This window comes from Carcharhinus amblyrhynchos, unplaced genomic scaffold (genome assembly GCF_965287045.1).
Source record: "Carcharhinus amblyrhynchos unplaced genomic scaffold, sCarAmb.v2.hapA scaffold_605, whole genome shotgun sequence".
Taxonomy (NCBI): domain Eukaryota; kingdom Metazoa; phylum Chordata; class Chondrichthyes; order Carcharhiniformes; family Carcharhinidae; genus Carcharhinus; species Carcharhinus amblyrhynchos.
The window spans coordinates 57126-80937 of record NW_027650345.1 but is presented as its reverse complement, the minus strand read 5'-3'; the positions used below and the strand labels follow the sequence as shown (position 1 = coordinate 80937).

General features: G+C 47.5%; 1 protein-coding gene across 1 annotated transcript in view; it reads left to right on the top strand.

Moving 5' to 3' along the window:
* Window positions 1-23812, top strand: part of LOC145339679 (uncharacterized) — a gene marked incomplete at its 5' end in the record, with an annotated part of 56546 nt that overhangs the window by 17585 nt on the left and 15149 nt on the right. Inside the window, 17 exons of the mRNA XM_080184191.1 lie at window positions 1802-2077; window positions 2667-2942; window positions 5802-6077; window positions 7885-8160; window positions 9015-9290; window positions 9942-10217; window positions 10929-11204; window positions 11846-12121; window positions 12788-13060; window positions 13885-14160; window positions 14320-14595; window positions 15377-15652; window positions 16791-17066; window positions 17227-17502; window positions 18428-18703; window positions 18864-19139; window positions 20486-20761. Of these exons, the coding sequence (XP_080040317.1) occupies window positions 1802-2077; window positions 2667-2942; window positions 5802-6077; window positions 7885-8160; window positions 9015-9290; window positions 9942-10217; window positions 10929-11204; window positions 11846-12121; window positions 12788-13060; window positions 13885-14160; window positions 14320-14595; window positions 15377-15652; window positions 16791-17066; window positions 17227-17502; window positions 18428-18703; window positions 18864-19139; window positions 20486-20761 (4689 nt within the window). The remainder of the gene's footprint in view (window positions 1-1801; window positions 2078-2666; window positions 2943-5801; window positions 6078-7884; window positions 8161-9014; window positions 9291-9941; window positions 10218-10928; window positions 11205-11845; window positions 12122-12787; window positions 13061-13884; window positions 14161-14319; window positions 14596-15376; window positions 15653-16790; window positions 17067-17226; window positions 17503-18427; window positions 18704-18863; window positions 19140-20485; window positions 20762-23812) is intronic.

The window sequence follows — 23812 nt, the reverse complement described above, 5'->3', positions numbered from 1 at the left end:
GCTTTACTCTGTATCTAACCCCGTGCTGTACCTGTCCTGGGAGTGTTTCATGGGGACAGTGTAGAGGGGGCTTCACTCTGTATCTAACCCCGTGCTGTACCTGTGCTAGGAGTGTTTGGCAACAGGCAGGGAATTATAGGCCGGTTAGTTTAATGTCTGTTGCAGGTAAAATGTTAGAATCCGTCATCAAGGAGGAAATAGCGAGGCATCTTGAGGGGAATTGCTTGATAGAGCAGACGCAGCACGGTTTCGTTAAGGGGAAGTTGTGTCTGACAAATTTATTGGAGTTCTGTGAGGATGTGTCTAAGGCAGTGGATAGAGGAGAGCCGGTGGATGTAGTCTTTCTTGATTTTCAGAAGGCGCTTGACAAGGTACCTCACAAGAGGTTATTGCAGAAGGTCAGGGGGCATGGAGTTGGGGGTAGGGCGTTAGCATGGATAGAGGATTGGTTGTCAAATAGGAGGCAGAGAGTGGGGGTCAATGGGTGCTATTCGGATTGGCAGTTGGTGACTAGTGGAGTGTCCCAGGGGTCGGTGCTGGGGCCTCAGCTATTTACCATTTATATAGATGATCTGGAGGAGGGAACCGAGTGTAGGTGTCGAAATTTGCTGATGACACCAAGATTGGTGGAACGGCAAATTGTGCGGAGGGTGTGGAGAGTCTGCAGAAGGATCTAGATAGGCTGGGCGAATGGGCCAGGAAATGGCAAATGGAATTGAATGTTGGCAAGTGCGAGGTGGTCCACTTTGGTAGGAAGGACTATTTCTTACGTGGCGAAAAACTGCAGCAGGTGACGGTGCAGAGGGACCTCGGGGTCCTTGCGCATGAGTCGCAAAAACCTAGTCTGCAGGTGCAGCAGGTGGTCAGGAAGGCAAATGGGATGCTGGCCTTCATAGCGAGGGGGATTGAATATAAAAGTAGGGAGGTCTTGCTGCGGCTGTATAGGGCATTGGTGAGGCCGCAGCTAGAGTACTGTGTGCAGTTTTTGTCGCCGCACTTACACAAGGATATTTTGGCCTTGGAGGGAGTGCAGAGGAGGTTTACTAGGCTGATACTGGAGTTGAGGGGGTTGAGCTATGAGGAGAGGCTGAATAAACTAGGCTTGTACTCGTTAGAGTTTAGAAGAATGAGGGGAGATCTCATTGAGACGTATAAGATGATGAATGGGATGGATAGGATAGAGGTGGAGAGACTCTTCCTGCTCAGAAAGGACAGTAGGACTAGGGGGCACAGCCTCAAGATAAAGGGGGGGGCGGTTTAGAACGGAGTTGAGGAGGAACTTCTTCACTCAAAGGGTGGTGAATCTCTGGAATTCTCTGCCCGTTGAAGTGGTGGAGGCTACCTCACTAAATATTTTTAAGATGCGGGTTGATGGGTTTTTGATAAGAGAGGGGATTAAGGGCTATGGGGAGAGGGCAGGAATGTGGAACTGAGCCACGACAGATCAGCCATGATCTTATTGAATGGCGGGGCAGGCTCGAAGGGCTGGATGGCCTACTCCTGCTCCTATTTCTTATGTTCTTATGTTTGATGTGGGACAGTGTAGAGGGAGCTTTACTCTGTATCTAACCCCGTGCTGCACCTGTCCTGGGAGTGTTTGATGGGGGACAGTGTAGAGGGAGCTTTACTCTGTATCTAACCCCGTGCTGTACCTGTCCTGGGAGTGTTTGATGGGGACAGTGTAGAGGGAGCGTTACTCTGTGTCTGACCCCGTGCTGTACCTGTCCTGGGAGTGTCTGATTGGGACAATGTAGAGGTAGACAATCTCTCTATCTCACCTCGGCTTTTTATTTTTATTTAGATGCAATTTATTGACCATAACTCTCCGACGGTCACGGAGACTCCGAAATCTTTGAGGAATCTTTTGGAAAACCGTTCCAATTGCCTGAAAGATGATTTTCGACATTCTCTGGGTGAAAGTGAGAAAGAGCTGGAACACGAGATATCTCAACTACACAAGAATCTTACTGATGAGGTTGAGAACTGTGTGCAGTCTTTCACAAGCAGATTCAATTCCTTGATTCAATCCCTGAAGGAGGAAAAAAGACAAGATTTTGAAAGATTCATCAATCAGAAGGTACTTCAGGATAACCATTATCCGTGTTAATTAAGGCTTTAATATAGATTGTAGTTTATCCTTTCCCTGATGGAGGGAATGCCGGTCCTGGGAGTGTTTGATGGGGACAGTGTAGAGGGAGCTTTACTCTGTATCTAACCCCGTGTTGTACCTGTCCTGGGAGTGTTTGATGGGGGGGACAGTGTAGAGGGAGCTTTACTCTGTATCTAACCCCGTGCTGTACCTGTCCTGGGAGTGTTTGATGGGGGGGACAGTGTAGAGGGAGCTTTACTCTGTATCTAACCCCGTGCTGTACCTGTCCTGGGAGTGTTTGATGGGGGGGACAGTGTAGAGGGAGCTTTACTCTGTATCTAACCACGTGCTGTACCTGTCCTGGGAGTGTTTGATGGAAGGACAGTGTAGAGGGAGCTTTACTCTGTATCTAACCCCGTGCTGTACCTGTCCTGGGAGTGTTTGATGGGGGGACAGTGTAGTGGGAGCTTTACTCTGTATCTAACCCCGTGCTGTACCTGTCCTGGGAGTGTTTGATGGGGAACAGTACAGAATGAGTTTTTCTCTCTCTGACAAGATGTGTTTGTCTCTCTGTTAGGAGGACGATTCGAAGAACATTCTGGAAACAGTGAAGACCAGTCCACGTTCAATGCAGATTCTCCTGGATGAGAAACGTAAAGATCTGGTGGATGATTTTAAGCAACAGCTGGATATGAGCGAAGCAGAGAGTGCTGTATATGTTAATGAGTTGGATGGAGCTTTAGTAAATGATATTCAGACTTTCATCAAGTCTTATCAGCTGACATTCCAGATATCGATTGGAAATCTAAACAAGGAAAAGCTGGAGGATTTTCATGCTTACTCCAAGGAACAGGTAACTGAGAGAAAATATTCAAAACTTGGTAATGGGAGAGTGTGGAGGGAGCTTTACTCTGTATCTAACCCTGTGCTGTACCTGTCCTGGGAGTGTTTGATGGGGGGACAGTGTAGAGGGAGCTTTACTCTGTATCTAACCCCGTGCTGTACCTGTCCTGGGAGTGTTTGATGTGGGACAGTGTAGAGGGAGCTTTAATCTGTATCTAACCCCGTGCTGTACCTGTCCTGGGAGTGTTTGATGGGGGAACAGTGTAGAGGGAGCTTTATTCTGTATCTAACCCCGTGCTGTACCTGTCCTGGGAGTGTTTGATGGGGGGACAGTGTAGAGGGAGCTTTACTCTGTATCTAACCCCGTGCTACACCTGTCTTGGAAGTCTTTGCTGGGGGACAGTGTAGAGGGAGGTTTACTCTGTACCTAACGCCATGCTGTACCTTTCTTGGGAGTATTTGATGCGGGACAGTGCAGCCTGAGCTTTACTCTGGATGTAACCCCGTGCTGTACCTGTCCTGGGAGTGTTTGATGGGGGACAGTGTAGAGGGATCCTTACTAAAAAAGTTTCTTCATTGGTTAAAAAGAAAAAGGAGGCTTATGTTCGGATGAGACGTGAGCACTCGGATAGTGCACTCGAGAGCTTTAGATTGGCTAGGAGGGAGTTGAAGAGCGAGCTAAGAAGGGCTAAAAGAGGACGTGAGAAGACTTTGGCTGATAGGGTTAAGGAGAATCCTAAGGCGTTCTATAGGTATGTCAAGAACAGAAGGTTGGTTAGGGCAAGGTTAGGGCCAGTTATAGACGGCAGAGGGAAGTTATGTGTGGAACCGGAGGAGATTGGTGAAGCATTGAACCAATATTTCTCTTCGATGTTCACGCAGGGGGACATGGATATAGCTGAGGAGGACACTGGGTTGCAGGGGAGTAGAATTGACAGTGTTACAGTTGATAAGGAGGATGTGCTGGATATTCTGGAGGGTCTGAAAATAGATAAGTCCCCTGGTCCGGATGGGATTTACCCCAGGATTCTCTGGGAGGCAAGAGAAGTGATTGCAGAGCCTCTGGCTCTGATCTTCAGGTCGTCATTGGCCTCTGGTATAGTACCAGATGATAGGAGGTTAGCGAATGTTGTCCCATTGTTTAAGAAGGGGAACAGAGACTTCCCCGGGAATTATAGACCGGTGAGTCTCACTTCTGTTGTGGGCAAGGTTTTGGAAAAAATTATTAGGGATAGGATTTATAGTTATTTGGAGAGTAATGAGTTGATTGGAGATAGTCAGCATGGTTTTGTGGCGGGTAGGTCGTGCCTTACTAACCTTATTGAGTTTTTTGAGAAAGTGACCAAAGAGGTGGATGGGGGAAAGGCAGTGGACGTGGTGTATATGGATTTTAGTAAGGCGTTTGATAAGGTTCACCATGGTAGGCTTCTGCACAAAATGCAGATGTATGGGATTGGGGGTGATCTAGGGAACTGGATTAGGAATTGGCTAGCGGATAGGAGACAGAGGGTAGTGGTTGACGGTAAATATTCATCATGGAGTTCGGTTACAAGTGGTGTGCCTCAGGGATCTGTTTTGGGGCCACTGCTGTTTGTGATTTTTATTAATGATCTGGATGAGGGTATAGTTGGGTGGATCAGTAAATTTGCTGATGACACCAAAGTCGGAGGTGTGGTAGATAGTGAGGAAGGGTGTCATAGTTTGCAGGAAGACTTAGACAGGTTGCAGAGCTGGGCCGAGAGGTGGCGGATGGAGTTTAATGCAGAGAAATGTGAGGTAATTCACTTTGGTAGGAATAACAGATGTGTTGAGTATAGGGCTAACGGGAAGACTTTGAATAGTGTGGAGGAGCAGAGGGATCTAGGTGTATGTGTACATAGATCCCTGAAAGTTGGGAATCAAGTAGATAAGGTTGTTAAGAAGGCATACAGTGTCTTGGCGTTTATTGGTAGGGGGATTGAATTTAGGAGTCGTAGCGTTATGTTGCAACTGTACACAACTCTGGTGCGGCCGCACTTGGAGTACTGTGTGCAGTTCTGGTCCCCACATTACAGGAAGGATGTGGAGGCTTTGGAGAGGGTGCAGAGGAGGTTTACCAGGATGTTGCCTGGTATGGAGGGGAGATCCTATGAGGAGAGGCTGAGGGATTTGGGGTTGTTTTCACTGGAAAGAAGGCGGCTAAGAGGGGATCTTACTGAAACATATAAGATGATTAGAGGTTTAGACAGGGTGGATAGTGATAGCCTTTTTCCTCTGATGGAAAAATCTAGCACGAGGGGGCATGGCTTTAAACTAAGGGGGGGTAGTTATAGGACGGATGTCAGGGGTAGGTTCTTTACCCAGAGGGTGGTGAGGGATTGGAATGCCCTGCCTGCTGCAGTTGTAAATGCGCCTAGTTTGGGGGCATTTAAGAGGTCTGTGGATAGGTTTATGGACGAAAAGGGATTGGTTTAGGTTAGTGGGTCATTGTTGTTTTTTTTTAACTGGTCGGCGCAACATCGTGGGCCGAAGGGCCTGTTCTGCGCTGTAATGTTCTATGTTCTATGTACTCTCTATCTAACCCCATGCTATCCCTGTCCTGGGAGTGTTTGATGGGGGGGACAGTGTAGAGGGCGCTTTACTCTGTATCTAACCCCATGCTGTACCTGTCCTGGGAGTGTTTGATGGGGGGGACAGTGTAGAGGGCGCTTTACTCTGTATCTAACCCCGTGCTGTACCTGTCTTGGGAGTGTTTGATGGGGGGGACAGTGCAGAGGGGGCTTTACTCTGTATCTAACCCCGTGCTGTACCTGTCCTGGGAGTGTTTGATGGGGGACAGTACAGAATGAGTTTTTCTCTCTCTGACAAGATGTGTTTGTCTCTCTGTTAGGAGGACGATTCGAAGAACGTTCTGGAAACCGTGAAGACCAGTCCGCGTTCAATGCAGATTCTCCTGGATCAGAAACGTAAAGATCTGGTGGATGATTTTAAGCAACAGCTGGATATGAGTGAAGCAGAGAGTGCTGGATATGTGAATGAGTTGGATGGAGCTTTCGTAAATGAGATTCAGACTTTCATCAAGTCTTATCAGCAGACGTTCCAGATAGCGATTGAAAATCTAAAGAAGGAAAAGCTGGAGGATTTTAAATCTTACTGCAAGGAACAGGTAACTGAGAGAAAATATTCAGAACTTGGCACTGGGAAAGTGTGGAGGGAACTTTACTTTGTGTCTAACCCCGTGCTGTACCTGTCCTGGGAGTGTTTGATGGGGGGACAGTGTAGAGGGAGCTTTACTCTGTATCTAACCCCATGCTGTACCTGTCCTGGGAGTGTTTAATGGGGACAGTGTAGAGGGAGCTTTACTCTGTGTCTAACCCCGTGCTGTACCTGTCCTGGGAGTGTTTAATGGGGACAGTGTAGAGGGAGCTTTACTCTGTATCTAACCCCGTGCTGTACCTGTCCTGGGAGTGTTTAATGGGGACAGTGTAGAGGGAGCTTTACTCTGTATCTAACCCCGTGCTGTCCCAGTCCTGGGAGTGTTTAATGGGGACAGTGTAGAGGGAGCTTTACTCTGTATCTAACCCCGTGCTGTACCTGTCCTGGGAGTGTTTGATGGAGGGACAGTGTCAAGGGAGCTTTACTGTGTCTCTAACCCCGGACTGTACCTGTCCTAGGTGTGTGTGATCGGAACAGTGTAGAGGGAGCTTTACTCTGTATCTAACCCCGTGCTGTACCTGTCCTGGGAGTGTTTGATGGGGGGACAGTGTAGAGGGAGCTTTACTCTGTATCTAACCCCGTGCTGTACCTGTCATAAGAACATAAGAACATAAGAAATAGGAGCAGGAGTAGGCCATCCAGCCCTTCGAGCCTGCCCCGCCATTCAATAAGATCATGGCTGATCTGTCGTGGCTCAGTTCCACTTTCCCACCCTCTCCCCATAACCCTTAATCCCCTCTCTTATCAAAAACCCATCAACCCGCTTCTTGAAAATATTTAGCGAGGCAGCCTCCACCACTTCAACAGGCAGAGAATTCCAGAGATTCACCACCCTTTGAGTGAAGAAGTTCCTCCTCAACTCCGTTCTAAACTGCGCCCCCTTTATCTTGAGGCTGTGTCCTCTAGTCCTACTGTCCTTTCTGAGCGGGAAGAGTCTCTCCACCTCTATCCTATCCATCCCATTCATCATCTTATACGTCTCAATGAGATCTCCCCTCATTCTTCTAAACTCTAACGAGTACAAGCCTAGTTTATTCAGCCTCTCCTCATAGCTCAACCCCCTCAACTCCAGCATCAGCCTCGTAAACCTCCTCTGCACTCCCTCCAAGGCCAAAATATCCTTGCGTAAGTACGGCGCCCAAAACTGCACACAGTACTCCAGCTGCGGCCTCACCAATGCCCTATACAGCCACAGCAAGACCTCCCTACTTTGATATTCAATCCCCCTCGCTATGAAGGCCAGCAGCCCATTCGCCTTCCTGACCACCTGCTGCACCTGCAGGCTGGGTTTTTGCGACTCATGCACAAGGACCCCGAGGTCCCTCTGCACCGTCGCCTGCTGCAGTTTTTCTCCACGTAAGTAATAATCCTTCCTACCATTCTTCCTACCAAAGTGGACCACCTCACACTTGCCAACATTAAATTCCATTTGCCATTTCCTGGCCCATTCGCCCAGCCTATCTAGATCCTTCTGCAGACTCTCCACACCCTCCGTGCAATTTGCCGTTCCACCAATCTTGGTGTCATCAGCAAATTTCAACACCATACACTCGGTTCCCTCCTCCAGATCATCTATATAAATGGTAAATAGCTGAGGCCCCAGCACCGACCCCTGAGGCACTCCACTAGTCACCATCCACCAATCCGAATAGCACCCATTGACCCCCAATTTCTGCCTCCTATTTTACAACCAGTCCTCTATCCACGCTAACACCCTACCCCCAACTCTATTTTCACGCTATTTCCTCTGATTTTAGATGGCAACTCTGGACATTAACACAAAGACGATTACACACACTCCCGATTCGATGAGGAAAAGTTTGGAGGATTACTCCGTACAACTGGTCAAGGATTTTTGTGATTCTCTGGGTGAGAGTGGGAAGGAGATGGAACTGGAAATTTCTGGTCTCGAGAAGACATTGTGTGCTGAGATTGAGAATGCAGTTCAGTCTTTCACATCTAATTTCAATTCCGTGATTCAGTGCCTGAATCAGGAGAGTGTAAAGGAGTTGAAAAGTTTCTGCAATCAGAAGGTATTTCAGATTCCATATCAGTTGATTTTGAGTGTTATCTTTCATTGATCCCCGTGATGTGGGTAATCGCTGCTGGACCAGTATTTATTGTCCTCCCAAAGGGCATCTTCAGAGCAAACCACATTGCTGTGTCTCGAGAGTCACATTTCGGCCAGACACGATAAGGACTGCAGATTTCCTTTCCGAAAGGACATCAGTCAACCAGATGGGTTTTTCCAACAACTGACAATGGGTTGAGGGTCATGAGTAGACTCCTAACTCCAGATAATTGTTGACTACAACATTCACAGTCTGCCGTGGCAGCATTCGTGTCCGGCTTCCCAGAGATTGGACGCCCAATGCAGCAACAATATTACAATGCTACATACACCCCAAATGTACTAGAGCAAATTTTACTCAGTGTTGGAACACTTCCTGTACCTGTCCTGGGAGTGTTTGATAGGGTAACAGTGTAGTGGGAGCTTTACTCTGTATCTAACCCCGTGCTGTACCTGTCCTGGGAGTGTTTGATAGGGTAACAGTGTAGAGGGAGCTTTACTCTGTATCTAACCCCGTGCTGTACCTGTCCTGGGAGTGTTTGATGGGGGGATAGTGTAGAGGGAGCTTTACTCTGTATCTAACCACGTGCTGTACCTGTCCTGGGAGTGTTTGATGGGGGGACGGTGTAGAGGGAGCTTTACTCTGTATCTAACCCCGTGCTGTCCCTGTCCTGGGAGTGTTTGATGGGGACAGTGTAGAGGGAGCTTTACTCTGTATCTAACCCCGTGCTGTACCTGTCCTGGGAGTGTTTGATGGGGGAACAGTACAGAATGAGTTTTTCTCTCTCTGACAAGATGTGTTTGTCTCTCTGTTAGGAGGACGATTCGAAGAACATTCTGGAAACAGTGAAGACCAGTCCACGTTCAATGCAGATTCTCCTGGATGAGAAACGTAAAGATCTGGTGGATGATTTTAAGCAACAGCTGGATATGAGTGAAGCAGAGAGTGCTGGATATGTTAATGAGTTGGATGGAGCTTTCGTAAATGATATTCAGACTTTCATCAAGTCTTATCAGCTGACGTTCCAGATAGCGATTGAAAAACTAAAGAAGGAAAAGCTGAATGATTTTAAAACTTACTGCAAGGAACAGGTAACCGAGAGAAAATGTTCAGAACTTGGTAATGGGAGAATGTGCAGGGAACTTTACTCTGTATCTAACCCCTTGCTGTACCTGTCCTGGGAGTGTTTGATGGGGGGACAGTGTGGAGGGAACTTTACTCGGTATCTAACCCTGTGCTGGTCCTGTCCTGGGAGTGGTTGATGGGGACAGTGTAGAGGGAGCTTTATTATGTATCTAACCCCGTGCTGTACCTGTCCTGGGAGTATTTGATGCGGGACAGTGTAGAGGGAGCTTCACTCTGTATCTAACCCCGTGCTGTACCTGTCCTGGGAGTGTTTGATGGGGTACAGTGTAGAGGGAGCTTCACTCTGTATCTAACCCCGTGTTGTACCTGTCCTGGGAGTGTTTGATGGGGGACAGTGTCGAGAGAGCTTTACTCTGCATTCCAACCCCATGCTGTACCTGTCCTGGGAGTGTTTTATGGGGGACAGTGTAGAGGGAGCTTTACTCTGTATCTCACCCCGTGCTGTACCTGTCCTGGGCGTGTTTGATGGCAGACAGTGTTGAGGGAGCGTCACTCTGTCCCTCACCCCGTGCTGTACCTGTCCTGGGAGTGTTTGATGGGGGGCAGTGGAGACGGGATTTTCCTTTCTATTTTCACGCTATTTTCTCTGATTTTAGGTGGCAACTTTGGACATTAACACAAAGACGATTACACACACTCCCGATTCGATAAGGAAAAGTTTGGAGGATTACTCCGTACAACTGGTCAAGGGTTTTTGTGATTCCCTGGGTGAGAGTGGGAAGGAGATGGAACTGGAGATTTCTGGTCTCGAGAAGACATTGTGTGCTGAGATTGAGGATGCAGTTCAGTCTTTCACATCTAATTTCAATTCCGTGATTCAGTGCCTGAATCAGGAGAGTGTAAAGGAGTTGAAAAGTTTCTGCAATCAGAAGGTATTTCAGATTCCATATCAGTTGATTTTGAGTGTTATCTTTCATTGATCCCCGTGATGTGGGTAATCGCTGCTGGACCAGTATTTATTGTCCTCCCAAAGGGCATCTTCAGAGCAAACCATATTGCTGTGTCTCGAGAGTCACATTTCAACCAGACACGATAAGGACTGCAGATTTCCTTTCCGAAAGGCTATCAGTCAACCAGATGGGTTTTTCCAACAACCGACAATGGGTTGAGGGTCATGAGTAGACTCCTAACTCCAGATAATTGTTGACTCCCACATTCACAGTCTGTCGTGGCGGCATTCATGTCCGGCTTCCCAGAGAATGGACGTCCAATGCAGCAACAATATTACAATGCTACATACACCCCAAATGTACTAGAGCAAATTTTACTCAGTGTCGGATCACTTACTGTACCTGTCCTGGGAGTGTTTGATGGGGGGACAGTGTAGAGGGAGCTTTAATCTGTATCTAACCCCGTGCTGTACCTGTCCTGGGAGTGTTTGATGGGGGGACAGTGTAGAGGGAGCTTTAATCTGTATCTAACCCCGTGCTGTACCTGTCCTGGGAGTGTTTGATGGGGGACAGTGTCGAGGGAGCTTTACTCTGTATCTAACCCCGTGCTGTACCTGTCCTGGGAGTGTTTGATGGGGGGCAGTGGAGACGGGATTTTCCTCTCTATTTTCACACTATTTTCTCTGTTTTTAGATGGTGACTCTCGACATTAACACAAAGACGATAACAGACACTCCCGATTCGATGAGGAAAAGTTTGGAGGATTACTCCGTGCAACTGGTCAAGGAATTTTGTGATTCACTGGGTGAGAGTGGGAAGGAGATGGAACTGGAGATTTCTGGTCTCGAGAAGACATTGTGTGCTGAGATTGAGAATGCAGTTCAGTCTTTCACATCTAATTTCAATTCCGTGATTCAGTGCCTGAATCAGCAGAGTGTAAAGGAGTTGAAAAGTTTCTGCAATCAGAAGGTATTTCAGATTCCATATCAGTTGATTTTGAGTGTTATCTTTCATTGATCCCCGTGATGTGGGTAATCGCTGCTGGACCAGTATTTATTGTCCTCCCAAAGGGCATTTTCAGAGCAAACCACATTGCAGTGTCTGGAGAGTCACATTTTGGCCAGACACGATAAGGACTGCAGATTTCCTTTCCGAAAGGTCATCAGTCAACCAGATGGGTTTTTCCAACAACCGACAATGGGTTGAGGGTCATGAGTAGACTCCTAACTCCAGATAATTGTTGACTCCCACATTCACAGTCTGTCGTGGCAGCATTCATGTCCGGCTTCCCAGAGATTGGACGTCCAATGCAGCAACAATATTACAATGCTACATACACCCCAAATGTACTAGAGCAAATTTTACTCAGTGTCGGAACACTTCCTGTACCTGTCCTGGGAGTGTTTGATGGGGGACAGTGTAGAGCGAGCTTTACTCTGTATCTAACCCCGTGCTGTACCTGTCCTGGGAGTGTTTGATGGGGTAACAGTGTCGAGGGAGCTTTTGTCTGTATCTAACCCCGTGCTGTACCTGTCCTGGGATTGTTTGATTGGGAACAGTACAGAATGAGTTTTTCTCTGTCTAAGAAGATGTGTTTGTCTCTCTGTTAGGAGGACGATTCGAAGAACATTCTGGAAACAGTGAAGACCAGTCCACGTTCAATGCAGATTCTTCTGGATGTGAAACGTAAAGATCTGGTGGATGATTTTAAGCAACAACTGGATATGAGCGAAGCAGAGTGTGCTGTATATGTTAGTGAGTTGGATGGAGCTTTAGTAAATGATATTCAGACTTTCATCAAGTCTTATCAGCTGACGTTCCAGATATCGATTGAAAATCTAAAGAAGGAAAAGCTGGCAGATTTTCACACTTACTTCAAGGAACAGGTAACTGAGAGAAAATATTCAAAACTTGGTAATGGGAGAGTGTGGAGGGAGCTTTACTCTGTATCTAACCCCGTGCTGTACCTGTCCTGGGAGTGTTTGATGGGGGGACAGTGTAGAGGGAGCTTTACTCTGTATCTAACCCCGTGCTGTACCTGTCCTGGGAGTGTTTGATGGGGACAGTGTAGAGGGAGCTTTACTCTGAATGTAACCCCGTGCTGGGCCTGTCCTGGGAGTGTTTGATGGGGGACAGTGTAGAGGGAGCTTTACTCTGTATCTAACCCCGTGCTGTACCTGTCCTGGGAGTGTTTGATGGGGACAGTGTAGAGGGAGCTTTACTCTGTATCTAACCCGGTGCTGTACCTGTCCTGGGAGTGTTTGATGGGGGACAGTGTAGAGGGAGCTTTACTCTGTATCTAACCCCGTGCTGTACCTGTCCTGGGAGTGTTTGATGGGGGACAGTGTAGAGGGAGCTTTACTCTGTATCTAACCCCGTGCTGTACCTGTCCTGGGAGTGTTTGATGGGGGGACAGTGTAGAGGGAGCTTTACTCTGTATCTAACCCCGTGCTGTACCTGTCCTGGGAGTGTTTGATGGGGGACATTGTGTGCGGAGGTCATTGTGGGTTGGGGTTTCCTCTGTATCTCAATCTTGCTATCTATTTTTATAGGTGGCCAGCATGAACGAAAATGGAAATGAATTTGTGAACACAAATTCGATAAGAACAAGTTTGGAAAACTATTCCAATGACCTGATTCAAAACTTTCGTCTGTCTTTGGATCCATCTGCGGAGGAGATGGAAGATGAGATTTCAGACTTTGGAAAGAAACTGTGTGCTGAGATTGAGAAATCTGCTGAGTCCATATCAAAGGCATTTAATACACTGATTGGTCACAAAAAGCAAGACACGCAAAATGAATTTCAAAAATTTCTTCATCAGAAGGTACTGGAGATTTTGTATGAACTGAGTTTGAGCATTGAATACTCCAGAGCAATATATGGGGAGACTGTCAATGGAGCTTTCCTCTGTATCTAACCCCGTGCTGTACCTGTCCTGGGAGTGTTTGATGTGGGGACAGTGTAGAGGGAGCTTTACTCTGTATCTAACCCCGTGCTGTACCTGTCCTGGGAGTGTTTGATGGGGGGGACAGTGTAGAGGGAGCTTTACTCTATATCTAACCCCATGCTGTACCTGTCCTGGGAGTGTTTGATGGGGGGACAGTGTAAAGGGAGCTTTACTCTGTATCTCAGCCCGTGCTGTCCCTGTCCTGGGAGTGTTTGAGGGGTGACAGTGGAGAGGGAGCTTTACTCTGTATCTAACCCCGTGCTGTACCTGTCCTGGGAGTGTTTGATGGGGGACAGTGTAGAGGGAGCTTTGCTCTGTATCTAACCCCGTGCTGTACCTGTCCTGGGAGTGTTTGATGGGGGACAGTGTAGAGGGAGCTTTACTCTGTATCTAACCCCGTGCTGTACCTGTCCTGGGAGTGTTTGATGGGGGGACATTGTAGAGGGAGATTTACTCTGTATCTAACCCTGTACTGTACCTGTCCTGGGAGTGTTTGATGGGGGGACAGTGTAGAGGGAGCTTTACTCTGTATCTAACCCCGTACTGTACCTGTCCTGGGAGTGTTTGATGGGGGGACAGTGTCGAGGGAGCTCTACTCTGTATCGAACCCCGTACTGTACCTGTCCTGGGAGTGTTTGATGGGGGGACAGTGCAGAATGAGTTTTTCTGTCTCCAACAAGATGTGTTTGTCTCTCTGTTAGGAAGACGATTCGAAGAACGTTCTGGAAACAGTGAAGACCAGTCCACGTTCAATGCAGATTCTTCTGGATGTGAAACGTAAAGATCTTGTGGATGATTTTAAGCAACAGCTGGATATGAGCGAAGCAGAGAGTGCTGTATATGTTAGTGAGTTGGATGGAGCTTTAGTAAATGAGATTCAGACTTTCATCAAGTCTTATCAGCTGACGTTCCAGATATCGATTGAAAATCTAAAGAAGGAAAAGCTGGCAGATTTTCACACTTACTTCAAGGAACAGGTAACTGAGAGAAAATATTCAAAACTTGGTATTGGGAGAGTGTGGAGGGAGCTTTACTCTGTATCTAACCCTGTGCTGTACCTGTCCTGGGAGTGTTTGATGGAGGGCAGTGGAGACGGGTTTTCCTCTGTATTTTCACACTATTTTCTCTGTTTTTAGATGGCAACTCTGGACATTAACACAAAGACGATTACACACACTCCCAATTCGATGAGGAAAAGTTTGGAGGATTACTCCGTACAACTGGTCAAGGATTTTTGTGATTCTCTGGGTGAAAGTGTGAAGGAGATGGAAGTGGAGATTTCTGGTCTCGAGAAGACATTGTGTGCTGAGATTGAGGATGCAGTTCAGTCTTTCACATCTAATTTCAATTCCGTGATTCAGTGCCTGAATCAGGAGAGTGTAAAGGAGTTGAAAAGTTTCTGCAATCAGAAGGTATTTCAGATTCCATATCAGTTGATTTTGAGTGTTATCTTTCATTGATCCCCGTGATGTGGGTAATCGCTGCTGGACCAGTATTTATTGTCCTCCCAAAGGGCATCTTCATAGCAAACCACATTGCTGTGTCTCGAGAGTCACATTTTGGCCAGACACGACAAGGACTGCAGATTTCCTTTCCGAAAGGATATCAGTCAACCAGATGGGTTTTTCCAACAACTGACAATGGGTTGAGCGTCATGAGTAGACTCCTAACTCCAGATAATTGTTGACTCCAACATTCACAGTCTGTCGTGGCGGCATTCGTGTCCGTCTTCCCAGAGATTGGACGTCCAATGCAGCAACAATATTACAATGCTACATACACCCTAAATGTACGAGAGCAAATTTTACTCAGTGTCGGAACACTCACTGTACCTATCCTGGGAGTGTTCGTTGGGGGGACAGTGTAGAGGGAGCTTTACTCTTTATCTAACCCCGTGCTGTACCTGTCCTGGGAGTGTTTGATGGGGGGACAGTGTAGAGGGAGCTTTACTCTGTATCTAACCCCATGCTGTACCTGTCCTGGGAGTATTTTGTGGGGGACAGTGTAGAAGGAGCTTTACTCTGTATCTAATCCCGTGCTGTACCTGTCCTGGGCGTGTTTGATGGCAGACAGTGTTGAGGGAGCGTCACTCTGTCCCTCACCCCGTGCTGTACCTGTCCTGGGAATGTTTGATGGGGGGCAGTGGAGACGGGATTTTCCTTTCTATTTTCACGCTATTTTCTCTGATTTTAGATGGCGACTCTCGACATTAACACAAAGACGATTACACACACTCCCAATTCGATAAGGAAAAGTTTGGAGGATTACTCCGTACAACTGGTCAAGGATTTTTGTGATTCACTGGGTGAGAGTGGGAAGGAGATGGAACTGGAGATTTCTGGTCTCGAGAAGACATTGTGTGCTGAGATTGAGAATGCAGTTCAGTCTTTCACATCTAATTTCAATTCCGTGATTCAGTGCCTGAATCAGGAGAGTGTAAAGGAGTTGAAAAGTTTCTGCAATCAGAAGGTATTTCAGATTCCATATCAGTTGATTTTGAGTGTTATCTTTCATTGATCCCCGTGATGTGGGTAATCGCTGCTGGACCAGTATTTATTGTCCTCCCAAAGGGCATCTTCAGAGCAAACCACATTGCAGTGTCTGGAGAGTCACATTTTGGCCAGACACGATAAGGACTGCAGATTTCCTTTCCGAAAGGTCATCAGTCAACCAGATGGGTTTTTCCAACAAACGACAATGGGTTGAGCGTCATGAGTAGACTCCTAACTCCAGATAATTGTTGATTCCAACATTCACAGTCTGTCGTGGCGGCATTCATGTCCAGCTTCCCAGAGATTGGACGTCCAATGCAGCAACAATATTGCAATGCTACATACACCCCAAATGTACTAGAGCAAATTTTACTCAGTGTTGGAACACTTACTGTACCTGTCCTGGGAGTGTTGGATAGGGTAACAGTGTAGAGGGAGCTTTACTCTGTATCTAACCCCGTGCTGTACCTGTCCTGGGAGTATTTGATGAGGTAACAGTGTAGAGGGAGCTTTACTCTGTATCTAACTCCGTGATGTACCTGTCCTGGGAGTGTTTGATGAGGTAACAGTGTAGAGGGAGCTTTACTCTGTATCTAACCCCGTGCTGTACCTGTCCTGGGAGTGTTTGATGAGGTAACAGTGTAGAGGGAGCTTTACACTGTATCTAACCCCATGCTGTACCTGTCCTGGGAGTGTTTGATGAGGTAACAGTGTAGAGGGAGCTTTACACTGTATCTAACCCCGTGCTGTACCTGTCCTGGGAGTGTTTGATGAGGTAACAGTGCAGAGGGAGCTTTACTCTGTATCTAACCCCGTGCTGTACCTGTCCTGGGAGTGTTTGATGGGGACAGTGTAGAGGGAGCTTTACTCTGTATCTAACCCCGTACTGTACCTGTCCTGGGAGTGTTTGACGGGGGGACAGTGTAGAGGGAGCTTTACTCTTTATCTAACCCCGTGCTGTCACTGTCCTGGGAGTGTTTGATGGGGGGACAGTGTAGAGGGAGCTTTACTCTGTATCGAATCCCGTGCTGTACCTGTCCTGGGAGTGTTTGATGGGGGGACAGTGCAGAATGAGTTTTTCTGTCTCTAACAAGATGTGGTTGTCTCTCTGTTAGGAGGACGATTCGAAGAACATTCTGGAAACAGTGAAGACCAGTCCACAATCAATGCAGATTCTTCTGGATGTGAAACGTAAAGATCTGGTGGATGATTTTAAGCAACATCTGGATATGAGCGAAGCAGAGAGTGCTGGATATGTTAGTGAGTTGGATGGAGCTTTAGTAAATGATATTCAGACTTTCATCAAGTCTTATCAGCTGACTTTCCAGATAGCGATTGAAAATCTAAAGAAGGAAAAGCTGGAGGATTTTCATACTTACTTCAAGGAACAGGTAACTGAGAGAAAATATTCAAAACTTGGTACTGGGAGAGTGTCGAGAGAGCTTTATTCTGTATCTAACCCCGTGCTGTACCTGTCCTGGGAGTGTTTGATGGGGGGCAGTGGAGACGGGATTTTCCTCTTTATTTTCACACTATTTTCTCTGTTTTTAGATGGCGACTCTCGACATTACCACAAAGACGATTACACACACTCCCAATTCGATGAGGAAAAGTTTGGAGGATTACTCCGTACAACTGGTCAAGGATTTTTGTGATTCACTGGGTGAGAGTGGGAAGGAGACGGAACTGGAGATTTCTGGTCTCGAGAAGACATTGTGTGCTGAGATTGAGGATGCAGTTCAGTCTTTCACATCTAATTTCAATTCCGTGATTCAGTGCCTGAATCAGGAGAGTGTAAAGGAGTTGAAAAGTTTCTGCAATCAGAAGGTATTTCAGATTCCATATCAGTTGATTTTGAGTGTTATCTTTCATTGATCCCCGTGATGTGGGTAATCGCTGCTGGACCAGTATTTATTGTCCTCCCAAAGGGCATCTTCAGAGCAAACCACATTGCTGTGTCTGGAGAGTCACATTTTGGCCAGACACGATAAGGACTGCAGATTTCCTTTCCGAAACGTCATCAGTCAACTAGATGGGTTTTTCCAACAACCGACAATGGGTTGAGGGTCATGAGTAGACTCCTAACTCCAGATAATTGTTGACTCCAACATTCACAGTCTGTCGTGGCGGCATGCATGTCCGGCTTCCCAGAGATTGGACGTCCAATGCAGCAACAATATTACAATGCTACATACACCCCAAATGTACTAGATCAAATTTTACTCAGTGTCGGAACACTTCCTGTACCTGTCCTGGGAGTGTTTGATGGGGGGACAGTGTAGAGGGAGCTTTACTCTGTATCTAACCCCATGTTGTACCTGTCCTGGGAGTGTTTGATGGGGGCACAGTGTAGAGGGAGCTTTACTCTGTATCTAACCCCGTGCTGTACCTGTCCTGGGAGTGTTTGATGGGGGGACAGTGTAGAGGGAGCTTCACTCTGTATCTCACCCCGTGCTGTACCTGTCCTGGGAGTGTTTGATGGGGACAGTTTAGAGGGAGCTTTACTCTGTATCTAACCCCGTGCTGTACCTGTGCTGGGAGTGTTTGATGGGGGGACATTGTAGAGGGAGCTTTACTCTGTATCTAACCCCGTGCTATACCTGTCCTGGGATTGTTTGATGGGGGGCCAGTGTAGAGGGAGGTTTACTCTGTATCGAACCCCGTGCTGTACCTGTCCTGGGAGTGTTTGATGGGGGGACAGTGCAGAATGAGTTTTTCTGTCTCCAACAAGATGTGTTTGTCTCTTTGTTAGGAGGACGATTCGAAGGACATTCTGGAAACAGTGAAGACCAGTCCACGTTCAATGCAGATTCTTCTGGATGTGAAACGTAAAGACCTGGTGGATGATTTTCGGCAACAGCTGGATATGAGCGAAGCAGAGAGTGCTGGATATGTTAGTGAGTTGGATGGAGCTTTAGTAAATGATATTCAGACTTTCATCAAGTCTTATCAGAAGACGTTCCACATATCGATTGAAAATCTAAAGAAGGAAAAGCTGGAGGATTTTCATACTTACTTCAAGGAACAGGTAACTGAGAGAAAATATTCAAAACTTGGTATTGGGAGAGTGTGGAGGGAGCTTTACTCTGTATCTAACCCTGTGCTGTACCTGTCCTGGGAGTGTTTGATGGAGGGCAGTGGAGACGGAATTTTCCTCTTTATTTTCACACTGTTTTCTCTGTTTTTAGATGGCAACTCTGGACATTAACACAAAGACGATTACACACACTCCCAATTCGATGAGGAAAAGTTTGGAGGATTACTCCGTACAACTGGTCAAGGATTTTTGTGATTCTCTGGGTGAGAGTGGGAAGGAGACGGAACTGGAGATTTCTGGTCTCGAGAAGACATTGTGTGCTGAGATTGAGAATGCAGTTCAGTCTTTCACATCTAATTTCAATTCCGTGATTCAGTGCCTGAATCAGGAGAGTGTAAAGGAGTTGAAAAGTTTCTGCAATCAGAAGGTATTTCAGATTCCATATCAGTTGATTTTGAGTGTTATCTTTCATTGATCCCCGTGATGTGGGTAATCGCTGCTGGACCAGTATTTATTGTCCTCCCAAAGGGCATCTTCAGAGCAAACCACATTGCAGTGTCTGGAGAGTCACATTTTGGCCAGACACGATAAGGACTGCAGATTTCCTTTCCGAAAGGTCATCAGTCAACCAGATGGGTTTTTCCAACAAACGACAATGGGTTGAGGGTCATGAGTAGACTCCTAACTCCAGATAATTGTTGATTCCAACATTCACAGTCTGTCGTGGCGGCATTCATGTCCGGCTTCCCAGAGATTGGACGCCCAATGCAGCAACAATATTGCAATGCTACATACACCCCAAATGTACTAGAGCAAATTTTACTCAGTGTCGGAACACTTACTGTACCTGTCCTGGGAGTGTTTGATGGGGACAGTGTAGAGGGAGCTTTACTCTGTATCTAACCCCGTGCTGTACCTGTCCTGGGAGTGTTTGATGGGGGGACAGTGTAGAGGGAGCTTTACTCTGTATCTAACCCCGTGCTGTACCTGTCCTGGGAGTGTTTGTTGGGGGGACAGTGTAGAGGGAGCTTTACTCTGTATCTAACCCCGTGCTGTACCTGTCCTGGGAGTGTTTGTTGGGGGGACAGTGTAGAGGGAGCTTTACTCTGTATCTAACTCCATGCTGTACCTGTCCTGGGAGTGTTTGATGGGGACAGTGTAGAGGGAGCTTTAATCTGTATCTAACCCCGTGCTGTACCTGTCCTGGGAGTGTTTGATGGGGGGACAGTGTAGAGGGAGCTTCACTCTGTATCTCACCCCGTGCTGTACCTGTCCTGGGAGTGTTTGTTGGGGGGACAGTGTAGAGGGAGCTTTACTCTGTATCTAACCCCATGCTGTACCTGTCCTGGGAGTGTTTGATGGGGACAGTGTAGAGGGAGCTTTAATCTGTATCTAACCCCGTGCTGTACCTGTCCTGGGAGTGTTTGATGGGGGGACAGTGTAGAGGGAGCTTTACTCTGTATTTAACACCGTGCTGTAGTTGTCCTGGGAGTGTTTGATGGGGGGGACAGTGTAGAGGGAGCTTTACTCTGTATTTAACACCGTGCTGTAGTTGTCCTGGGAGTGTTTGATGGGGGACAGTGTAGAGGGAGCTTTACTCTGTATTTAACACCGTGCTGTAGTTGTCCTGGGAGTGTTTGATGGGGGGACAGTGTAGAGGGAGCTTTACTCTGTATCTAACCCCGTGCTGTACCTGTCCTGGGAGTGTTTGATGGGGGACAGTGTCGAATGAATTTTTCTCTCTCTAACAAGATGTGGTTGTCTCTCTGTTAGGAGGAGGATTCGAAGAACATTCTGGAAACCGTGAAGACCAGTCCACGTTCAATGCAGATTCTCCTGGATGAGAAACGTAAAGATCTGGTGGATGATTTTAAGCAACAGCTGGATATGAGCGAAGCAGAGAGTGCTGGATATATTAGTGAGTTGGATGGAGCTTTAGTAAATGATATTCAGACTTTCATCAAGTCTTATCAGCTGATGTTCCAGATAGCGATTGAAAAACTAAAGAATGAAAAGCTGGAGAATTTTAAATCTTACTGCAAGGAACAGGTAACTGAGAGAAAATATTCAGAACTTGGTAATGGGAGAGTGTGGAGGGAACTTTACTCTGTATCTAACCCCGTGCTGTACCTGTCCTGGGAGTGTTTGATGGGGGGACAGTGTAGCGGGAGCTTTACTCTGTATCTAACCCCGTGCTGTACCTGTCCTGGGAGTGTTTGATGGGGGGACAATGTAGAGGGAGCTTTACTCTGTATCTAACCCCGTACTGTACCTGTCCTGGGAGTGTTTGATGGGGGGACAGTGTAGCGGGAGCTTTACTCTGTATCTAACCCCGTGCTGTACCTGTCCTGGGAGTGTTTGATGGGGGGACAGTGTAGAGGGAGCTTTAAACATAGGACATAGAACACTACAGCACAAACAGGCCCTTCGGCCCACGAGTTGCGCCGATCACATCAACCCCACCAATCTATAGACCTATCTATAACCCCCAATCCCACTAAACCCCATATACTCATCCAGAAGTCTTTTAAAAGACCCCAGCGAGTTCGCCTCCACCACCAATGACGGCAGCCGATTCCATTCACTCACCACCCTCTGAGTGAAAAACTTACTCCTAACATCACCTCTGTACTTCCCTTCCCGCACCTTAAATCTGTGTCCCCTCGTAGCGACCATTTCAACCCGGGGAAGTAGCCTCTGAGAGTCCACCCTATCTATTCCTCTCAACATTTTATAAACCTCTATCAGGTCGCCTCTCAACCTTCGTCTCTCCAGGGAGAAGAGTCCCAGCTCCCTCAACCTATCTTCATAAGGCATGCCTCCCAGTCCAGGCAACATCCTTGTAAATCTCCTCTGTACCCTCTCAATAGCTTCTACATCTTTCCTATAGTGAGGCGACCAGAACTGCGCACAATACTCCAAATGAGGCCTGACCAGGGTCCTGTAAAGTTGCAACATTACCTCCCGACTCCTAAACTCAATCCCTCGATTAATGAAGGCCAGTACACCATACGCCTTCTTGACCACCTCCTCCACCTGCGAGGCCGATTTAAGAGTCCTGTGGACCCGGACCCCGAGATCCTTCTGCTCTTCAACGCTACTAAGACTCTGTATCTAACCCCGTGCTGTACCTGTCCTGGGAGTGTTTGATGGGGACAGTGTCGAGAGAGCTTTCCTCTGTATCTAACCCCATGCTGTACCTGTCCTGGGAGTGTTTGATGCGGGGGACAGTGTAGAGGGAGCTTTACTCTGTGTCTAACCCCGTGCTGTACCTGTCCTGGGAGTGTTTGATGGGGGACAGTGTAGAGGGAGCTTTACTCTGTATCTAACCCCGTGCTGTACCTGTCCTGGGAGTGTTTGATGGGGGGACAGTGTCGAGGGAGCTTTACTCTGTATCCATCCCCGTGCTGTACCTGTCCTGGGAGTGTTTGATGGGGGACAGTGTAGAGGGAGCTTTACTCTGTATCTAACCCCGTGCTGTACCTGTCCTGGGAGTGTTTGATGGGGGGGACAGTGTAGAGGGAGCTTTACTCTGTATCTAACCCCGTGCTGTACCTGTCCTGGGAGTGTTTGATGGGGGACAGTGTAGAGGGAGCTTTACTCTGTATCTAACCCCGTGCTGTACCTGTCCTGGGAGTGTTTGATGGGGGGGACAGTGTAGAGGGAGCTTTACTCTGTATCTAACCCCGTGCTGTACGTGTCCTGGGAGTGTTTGATGGCGGGGACAGTGTAGAGGGAGCTTTACTCTGTATCTAACCCCGCGCTGTACCTGTCCTGGGAGTGTTTGATGGCGGGGACAGTGTAGAGGGAGCTTTACTCTGTATCTAACCCCGTGCTGTCCCTGTCCTGGGAGTGTTTGATGGGGGGGACAGTGTAGAGGGAGCTTTACTCTGTATCTAACCCCGTGCTGTCCCTGTCCTGGGAGTGTTTGATGGGGGGGACAGTGTAGAGGGAGCTTTACTCTGTATCTAACCCCATGCTGTCCCTGTCCTGGGAGTGTTTGATGGGGGGGAATAGAGCCTGTCCTTGATGCTCGATGGGAAGGGGAAAGAAAAGAACAGCATTAGTGATTGGGGATTCCATAGATAAGGGGACAGATGGGAGAGTCTGTGGGAACATGCGAGAATCGCGCTTGGTATGTTGCCTCCCAGGTGCCACAGTCCGTGATGTCTCTGATTGAGTGTTCGAGATCCTTAAGCGGGAGGGGAACCAGCCCCAAGTTGTGGTTCATGTAGGCACCCTTTACATCAGTAGGAAAAGGGACATGGATATAAAACAGAAATTCAGGGAGTTAGGGTGGAAGCTTAGGTCTAAAACAAACAGAGTGGTTATCTCTGGTTTGTTACCTATGCCGCGGGATAGCATGGAGAAGAATAGAGAGAGAGAACATTTGAACTTGTGGCTGAAGGGATGGTGCAGGAGGGAAGGGTTCAGATACTTGGACAATTGGGGCTCATTCTGTGTAGGTGGGACCTCTACAAGAGGGATGGTCTGCACCTGAACCAGAGGGGTACTAATATCTTGGGGGGGAAATTTGCCAATGCTATTCAGGGGGGTTTAAACTGATTCAGAGGGGGATGGGAACATGAATTGTAGCTCCAGTGTACAGGAGGATGAGAATAGGGAGGTCATGGATAAGGTTTCTAGGTCACAGCAGTGTATTGGCAGGCGGGAGGGTGGTTTGAAGTGCGTATATTTTAATGCAATGATCATACGCAATAAGGTGGACGAACTTGCAGCCTGGATTGGTGCCTGGGACTTCGATGTTGTGGCCATTTCAGAGACATGGATAGAGCAGGGACAGGAATGGTTGTTGCAGGTTCCAGGGTTCAGATGTTTCAGTCAGAGCAGAGAAGGTGGTAGAAGAGGGGGAGGCGTGGCATTGTTAGTCAAGGACAGTATTACAGTGGCAGAAATGACGTTTGATGTGGACCTGTCTCTTGAGGTAGTATGGGCTGAGATTCGAAACAGGAAAGGAGAGGTCACCCTCCTGGGAGTATTTATAGGCCTTCAAAAAGTTCCAGAGATGTAGAGGAAAGGATTGCAAAGAATCCTGGATAGGAGCAAAAGAGGCAGAGAGTGGGGGTCAATGGGTGCTAT